General features: G+C 38.9%; 1 protein-coding gene across 1 annotated transcript in view; it reads right to left on the bottom strand.

Annotated features, from left to right (window-relative positions):
• The window catches only part of LOC101308859 (ubiquitin carboxyl-terminal hydrolase 2-like), a 6155-nt gene extending 1959 nt beyond the window's left edge, over positions 1-4196 (bottom strand). Inside the window, exon 1 of the mRNA XM_004296715.1 lies at positions 1408-4196. Within this exon, the coding sequence (XP_004296763.1) occupies positions 1408-4196 (2789 nt within the window). The remainder of the gene's footprint in view (positions 1-1407) is intronic.
• Positions 4197-9165: the final 4969 nt, after the last annotated feature.

The raw sequence follows: 9165 nt of genomic DNA, 5'->3' as shown, positions 1-9165 counted from the left end.
TTATGATAGCTCTTATACATATGTGGAATATGCATAATGTGAATACTACATGGCGCCAAGATGCGGGTATACTAACCCTTTTACCCCTGTTATTTTTAAGAAACCACAATATTGTTATTAACCCTAGATATATAATCAGTATAACAGCTGAGTATAATTTGCATGTATAACATTCTATGAAGTACATATCATAAAAATTTATATCAATCAATTAACCCATTGACCAGCTTCATAACGTTGTTTTTGGAAAAAGTAATTTTAATGTCCATAGAAATTTCAAAATCATGACAATTACAATTCCATAAATTTAAATCCTATTAATTAAGCATTCCATTGTTTGGATTTCATTATGTAGAGTTTTAAAATGACAAGAATTTGTATTCAGACTAACTTTAGTTAAGGGAATTGACAAATGACGCTTATTTTGTGAGGAATTCAAGTCGGGAATTTAAGCTCCTAAATTTCACGATTATTTTCCCGTGAAAATTGCTAATTCTACAGGATAAGTATCCAAACGATGGAAACTGTCCTAAGAAATTGGGAATTCCTTATGTTTGATTAAATTCTCAGGAATTCACCTACATCCAAACACACCGTAAATGTATACACCGCGCCAAGGCACGGGTATAATTCTAGTACTAATAATATTCAAACTAAATTATGAGCCTCTTTGAAAAAAAAAAAACAAAGGGGTAATATCTGAACAAGTCTGAGACAGCTGAACTTAAGTGTCCAGTCCTGAAGCATTCAGCATGGCATGTAGAACTATCTCACTGTATCTAGCTTCTTTCTTTGGTACAACTACACATTTATGTTCAACGAGTGCATTGAGATAGAAGTGCATTGATCTTTCTGGGGTTGTGATGCGAATTATATAGATGAACCATGGTCGTGTTTATTAACTAAAGCAACAATACAAGGCAAAAAAACATTAGCTGTACAAAGAAATTTACTGGTCAATAAGTTTATCTTCAATCTATGGCCATAATTACCTAAGAGGCTTTGCTGAAGTTCTAAATACATTAGATAGGGTAAGAATAAAGACATGTACACGAAAATAGTAGTGAAAAGAAACCATTACGTTGTGCATCTGTCTCACCAGATTATATCTTGATTAATCTTGCTCTCGTGTTCAACTGTTAGCTACTATATTCTTGTATTATCTCCCTTTGTTATATAAAATTCATATTTTCTTCTCCACCAAAACTAAATAAATTAAAATAAAATAAAATAAATGCAGACATATCATATGAAGTCATAGCATAATTCATATATCGAAGAAACATATATTCAATTTTCAAGTTTTGAAGTCACTCACGATTGCCCGGCCCAACCAAAACAAGCAGTAACATTGTTATGGTGTTTGGAAATCTAAACTGAAATATGGGGGGGAAAAGGTAGAGATACCTGGAATCCATATATGGTCTGAGCTCAATTTTTTCCCTGAATGTCACATGGCCGTTCAATTTACTTAAGCGACCACGAGCATCTTGGCTAAACCTTTTTAGATGAATGGTCAAGATAGGTGGAGCCCTGCCAATTAGGACCCGTTTTGTCGCATCCCTCTTCACCTTCACATGTTTGGAATTTATTTCCTCGTCTTCACTTGCTTCTGATTCACAATCAGCTAATACCTTGGAATTTGTCTGTAAAGCATTTTCAGAGGTACATCCAGCACTACTAGGCTCATCAGCACATGAATCAATGGCTTGAGTACTGATTTCTAGAGTACAACTGTTATTGGAATCTGAAGTATTTGATTCTGTTGGAAGTACATCTTTCATCTCACTGTTTCCTTCTTGTTGTTGACAAACAGGAATCATCTTATCTGACGGAGCATTCTCAATTGACGTGCGATTTTCACTCAAGCAATTCATCTTCCCTTCAACCAAAACCAAGTTTTCACCAGAATGGTTGCAACAAGTATTGCTTTGAATATTTCCATTACTAATATTACTGATATCAGCAGTGTCTGAACTCAAAGAAACACTTTGGACTCTAGTCTCACACCCATTTGTCAAACCATAAGTTGTTGCTTTTTGCCGCTTCTTTGCTTCCAACCTTTGGCGCTGCAGAGATTTAGAACAATTCTCACAATGCCAAGCATTTTCATTGGCAAGAAGCTCAGGCTTTATGAAATGAGCCAAGCAACTCTCTACTGAGACTGGAGAATTTGTATCATCAACTTCATCTGGATCAGACTCACTAACTACAAGACTAATTGTTGTACCTTCCTCCCCTGTAGAGGGCCTTGGACTGGGCCCAGCAACAACCTCAGGCTCATTGAATAAGTCCCCAAAGCCATCAAAATCATCTTGTCCACAACCCACAAATGATGACGATGCCTCTCCTTCTCCTCCCACATTTTCCTCAGTGATAGAACATCTTTCCTTATGTGGAAGCAACAAAACTTCAGAATTATGATCCTCTTTATATGGAAGCAATAAAATTTCACAACTTTGAACTTGTAATGGGAGCTCGTCATCCACTGAATTCACTGAAGAAAAGTTTGGTTTTACATCCTGTACTCCAGTAACCTTGGAATCCTTATCACTGATTTCAGAGCCACTCTGTTGTGAGACATCAATAAGAGATGCATTGGTACTTTTAGGATCTTGAACAATTGAAACAATCGCATTTTCTGAAGTCAAATCACAGTCATCTAACATATTTCCGTCACCAAGATAATCCATCCATGTAAAGTCATTCAACAAAACTGCTGCATCCTCAAAGACTTGTTCATGTTCAGATTCTTGGACAGCTGATAGATTCTTCGTAACCAAGCCACTGCTGGTACTTTGTTCAGATATATTTAGCTCAGTAGGACGATCAGGAACATTTAGGTCAGTAGAACTTGACTGTACCTGGTTAGAATGCTCACAGCTGGTTGATGGGGTTGCAACACTTGGAGATGCTACAGGGTTCTTGTCTTTGTTAATTTTTGATCGAACCTTTCCAGTCCTCTTGGGTGGAAGCTTCGTTTTCCTTGCTCGAGAGCTTGGTTGGGAAGCCTTAGGTGGAGATTTCCTGGTTGGGACTGGTAGTGAAAGATCTAAGAATGATTCATAGACAGTTGATGAGTGACCACATTCAACACAGCGAACAGTACTTGATATCTGTCCTCCAAATACAGCATCCACAAACGTAGGAACTGGATTTGATGGATCCCCATTTTGGGAAGGCCTTGTACGTTTCCTCATACTCAACTCCTCAGTGCACAATCCATCAAGTAAACAACGAAGCAATTCATGACTGTCTTGCTGCTGATAGCCCCTAAACTGGGGTGCCTTGGAACAGATACACCCAAAAAACGATCTGGGGTTTATAACATTCTTGAGTCCTGCCTCTGGTTTCGTGTCAGCAAAGAGTTTCTTCAAGGAAATAGTAAGTGGTCCAGCAGGTGCTTCAAAATTTAAGAAGTGACACCGCAACCTATCAATAGCTAGAAGGTTCTGTAAAATAGAATTGAAGAAGCAAGTGTTACCAAGGTTAACTAAGCCTCTTACTACATAACCTCCTCTTCCATCGAAAAGGCTTGATGTATTGCTGGCTGATTTGATTTCGCTTGTCACACTGCCACTACCAAACCATACACTCTCGACATCACCTGATGAGTCCTCTGACGAATGACCCTTAATTAATTTCGCAACTTCAGAAAAGACATCTTTCTCTTCACCATTCTCCCCCGTCTTATCAATGGTAATCAGTGTGTTGCACTGAAAGCACCACCGCAACTGTGGGTTGTCAAACTGCACCACCAATGGGTGACGAGTTTGCCTTGCATGCCGAATTGCGTGGCATTGAGGGGTTATTGGAAGTCCAACCCCACCACAAGCAAAATGACCGCATTCTAGACAAAGCCAAACGGATTTTGATTCAGATTTAGAATCTGCACCACCTTTCTTCTTAGCATGTTTTCCCTTGCCTTTACCCCCCTTCCTATCAATGGCGCCTTCCCTACAATCTTCACACCTAACAGCTGCTGAAGACCCAATTTTAGCATGCAACTTATTCAAATCAACACCTTTGTCAATGTGAGGACAAGGTTTCCTCACTTTTGCAACTGAAACTCCATCATCATCACCATCATCCTCAATGCTCGGGTCACTTGGTTCGGCAACCTTCTTCGGGGAATCAGATGCAACCCACTTCTCCTTTTGAGGAGCTCTGGCCTTCCTCTTAACCTTCTTCCCCATAAGACCCTTAAACCAATCCAAACACACCAATCAATTAATACGAACAACAATAATTCGAACAACACAAGATTATAAACAATCAATAACAAACCAATAGACAAATGCACAAACCAACTCCATTATCTACTCAAATACATCAAACCAAGCACAACCCATTACAAAGTTTACTCTTTTAACAGAACCCTTATTGCCCATAATTGACATTAAATCGGACAAGCGAACTGAACAAACCAGATAGCTATTAGATACAGAAAACAAAGACACCCCTACAAAAAAACATGTTTTTATAACAAAACCCAAGTGAAGATTTGGATTCAGAAGTGAAAATAAGAGCTTCAGAGCAACCCAAGAGGTGGAGCTAGAGCATAAATCCAGCCCAGAATTAACAATACTGAAGATACCGAAAATAATTAAATAAATAAAAAAAAGAGATGGAAAGTTGGGTACCTCAAAATCTGGAGGAAGAGGAGAGCAGGAATGGGAGGAGAAGGTGATGCAGGGTTAGGGCAAGAGGGAAGAGAGATGGATGAAAAGAAGGTGAGGAGTGACAAGGATCTAACAAGGGTTTGAGAGACGAAGGGGAGAGAGGAGAGGTGTGCGCATTATAATGGGTTTGGCGCACTCTCTAATCTATTGCTACCTCCCTCGATCAAAAGAGAGGCGCAGAGATGTGAGAGTAACAGCGGTAACTGGTAATACAGAGAGGCGCTTTTATTCTTTTAATTTTTTTTTAAATTTTTTGTTAATCTCAAAATTAGAACAATACATATTACTGTAGCTTGTTTATTTAAAGAGTTAACTACTGATTGTTTTCATTCACGTGATTTAAACAGTGAATCTCCTGTTGTCAATGCACACAATTGAGGTAATAAGACATAAACAGCTAGTTATATATCTAATTACTCTTTTTTCATACTCAGTTACATATCTTCATTAGATAGATAAGTTGAACGCAAAAGACGAACAAAAAATTTAGTAACGTCTGGTCAAAAGAGTTTTAGGAATTGTGCTTGGTGGAGGGGTGTGGAGGATGGTAGATGCTAAAATGCATCACGAATCACTATGTGCGATAGTATATTGTGGCGAGATGATGGCCAGTTCTGATGAGGTTGGAATTTGATTTCGATCACATTTGAATGTGGTGTAGGCGAGTCATCTTAGTGACTAAAATGTGGTGTAAGACCCTGATCAGCTTTGGTTTTCTACTTGTTAGGAAAGGCAAGTCAATTAGGTTAGGATCTAAGTGAGGCAAACATAGATACAATAGGTCTGATGGTGAGGTTGAGCCGGTAGTGAAGGTCCAACAACACAATGGGATGTATGTGGTATAGTAACATATTAATGAGAAAGACTAACAAATCTTGATCATGCATTCAAGGATCGAGCCCTTGTTGTGCACTTTGTTTTTAATTTTTTCACAACTTTTACCGGTTGGTGCATAATTGAGTATATATAATAAGTAGAGGCTATATATTGTTATTTATCATGCTTTCTTGTTTGTAATTTTTTTACTAAAATATATAACTTTTATAATTGGTGATATTTGAACTACAATGGGTGCATGGACCATTATCTCGCGTACAATCACATAAGTCTTTAAAGAAAACATTTGTGATAGTATGAGGTGTCTCTTCAGTCCAGATATAAAAATTACACGAATAACTAGTAAGGTGTGCTAAACAATGGGCCACCCCATTTTCTTCACCAAAGACATGTTGAATCGAGATGAACTTAAAGGCAGTCGCATAATATTTCCAACAGTCCTCTACCGCCCGGCCCACACTAGAATTATCTTCACTAGTAAAGATGGCATTAAAACCCATGGGTATGGGAACCCATGGGTAAAATATGTATTGGGTTTCAATTTTAGGTAATGGGTATACTCATTTTGAGTAATGGGTTGGTATGGGTATGTTAAAAAAAACCCATGGGTGTGATAAACTGGGTACAGGTAATACATGTGGGTATCCAGATAACACCCACATACCCAAAATATCTCTTCTCAGTTCTCAGGCGCGATTTAGAACGTCCACCTGGCGCTCCTCGACCTCGGGTCCGCAAGATCGCCGTCTCCACCACCTTCTACTTCGTCAATGTTGTCACGGCGCCGTTCCCTCCCTCCGCCGCGCAGTTCATCGACGCGCCGCTCCAGATGGTGATCCGACCGCTCTTCTAATTCCTCCGCGACACCAACTCCTCCTTCTTCGTCAACGTCTACCCTTACAACCTCTACCGCCTTTGGAGCGAGATTTCGATCGAGTTCCCTCTCTTTCAGGAGCACCCCTTCAGCTTTCATGACGACATGACCACAGGAGTCCGCTACCGGAACCTCTTCGACATGATGGTCGACGCTGTCATCTTCATCATGGCCGTCGTAGGACACGAGAACATTCCTCTAATTGTGACTGAAACGGGTTGGCCCAGCTCAAGCACCGACCCGAGAGAAGTACAAGAACGTTGACTCGCTCTGAGTCTGATAGCACTCTTGGAGGTATAGGCTTCTTGAAGATGGTGGTTGGTCAAGTCTTGGTCTTTGCTTTCCTCTTGCGTAGTAATGCTGCTATTTCTCTGCTCTGATTTTAGGGTTCTGTTTGAAGTACCTTGCAAATTTACAACAGCTCCCCTCAATAGAAATGGGTAATGGGTGTGGGTTTGGATTTTATCCATTTAAAGTGGGTGGGTATTACTAGCGAATTTTTCTTAGGTGGGTATAAAATACCCGTGAATTTTTTTGGGTGGGTATAAACCCACGGGTATTACCCAATGGGTTTTAATGCTAACCTTATTCACTAGCACTGGTCAAAGCTGAAACCAACACACTATTATCCAATTCCAGCACACAACATCTTCCCACCCTTGCTGACTTGCGAAGAAGAGGCCAGCATGACAAGCCTCCACTTTAACATGCAAAGCAGAACCAACAACAGTGACTTGGCGTGCTGAAGCAGCTCTACGCACACCATTATGATCTCGGCAAATCACACCCACTCTGCCTTGGCCCTTCACCTATAGAAATGCCACGTCGACATCAATCTTGAACCTTCCTGCTATAGGCTAGATCGCTTTGATGGAAGTCTTCCTGGCTGTGTCAGAACAATATGGTACGCTTAGTGATATTGTTCAAGCTTCCGACCCAACCAGCTAGCCATGCATTAACAAGGGTTGAAGTTCTACCATGTCATATAACGTTATTCCTCTCAAACCAAATGATCCACAACCTCATAACAAAAAAATCAACCTTTGACCCCAACCTAACAATCTTATGCACCACCCAATCACCTAGACAATTAACACTACTTATTGTTTGTATTGAGACAGTTTAGGTTTTACGTCCCGCATATTGTATTCGATGGTTTCACTAAGCAAGGCTTGAGAATAACTACATTAGCCAATATTTTTAAAAAAAAACAAGAGGGCTTCTGTTCATATCTCTAAAAATGACACTTTGACCTCCTTATTTAATAAACCTCCAATTTACTTTTACAAAATACTAAAATGCTATTTACACCTCCCTAATTTTCCTAAAACGTCCATAGTCCAATAAAATCAAGAAACTTTTTCTCTTAGAAAATTCTATTCTTACCTCCCTATTCAGTAGTTAGATATCCTTCAATTTTTGAGCATCTAACGATCATATTTCCAGTTCTTTATTAAAGGGACTAGGATGAACGTTTTCTGGGTATCAGGATTGAAACGAAAATAAAAAACACAACAATTTGTTTACCCAGTGAAACCTCAATTTGAGGAAAAACATTGCCGGGGCTTTAACTCTTGAAAGCCTCTATTGAAAAGAAAATACACTATGAATCAAGAACAAGTCAATTACAAAGTTTGTAGCACTAACCGCTGCTACTATCTCTAGAACCCTAGCAGATATGTTTGAAGCACTCTTCTTCTTCAAATAATCTTCTTCTTCAATCTCCAAGGAACTAACCACGTCATTGATCCTTCAATCACATAAACAAGTTCAACTCAACATGGAACAGTTGAACTTGTGACCTTACAAAGTATTACAGCAGAAATACTATCTCTCAAATATGCGTGCAAAGATAGTTCTCTAAGAACAATTGTGCACAAGGTATTCTTCCAATCTTCTTTATAGATGAAGAACTTCTACTCTTTATTCACGTCTTTAATCAGATTGGTTTCCAGTAGGTCCTTCTCTTATTACCATACAAAGACAATAATAATATCAGATATAAAATATATCTCAAATCAAATAATAATAACACTACCAGGACAAGCACTTTAGCCGACGAAAAAGTTTCGTCGGCCTGTTAGCTTAATTCGTCGGCTAAGATCTTAGCTGACGAACCTTCGTCAGCTATAGTTTCGTCGGGAAAAGGTTGTCGGCGATGACTTTAGCCGACGAAAAAAAAAGACGTCGTCGGCTATAGTCCCACAGTTTAGCCGACGAAAAAAATGTCGTCGGTTTTTTTCCCAGACTTTAGCTGACGAAACAATAAGATATTCGTCGGCAAAAGTGTGTAATAAAAAATAAAAAAAATAACTATAGCCGACGAAATATAATCTGTTTCGTCGGCTAAACCTTATAAAAAAAAATTTAAAAATAACTATAGCTGACGAAATATAGTCTGTTTCGTCGGCTAAACCTTATAAAAAAAATTAAAAAAATAACTATAGCCGACGAAACATGCCATAATTCGTCGGCTAAACCTTATAAAAAATTTAAAAATACTATAGCCGACGAATATGGTATTTAAATATCGTCGGCTAAAGTTGCTGGTTTTTGAAAAAAAAACTGCAGAAACTTTCGGCCACCTCCAATCACCACCAAAATTTGACAGAATCTTCCTCTCAACATTTCGAACAACTTTCTAGTCGAAGCCCAATTCTAAGCCTAAACAGGTCAATTGAATCAAAATATAAAAATCCCCAATTTTAAACCCTAAAAACTTCAAATCTTCGATTCTCCTCACACACACCGAATTAAGCTACCAAATTCTAG

Source organism: Fragaria vesca, linkage group LG4, assembly GCF_000184155.1.
Source record: "Fragaria vesca subsp. vesca linkage group LG4, FraVesHawaii_1.0, whole genome shotgun sequence".
Lineage (NCBI taxonomy): Eukaryota > Viridiplantae > Streptophyta > Magnoliopsida > Rosales > Rosaceae > Fragaria > Fragaria vesca.
This window is presented reverse-complemented; position numbering and strand designations above follow the sequence as displayed.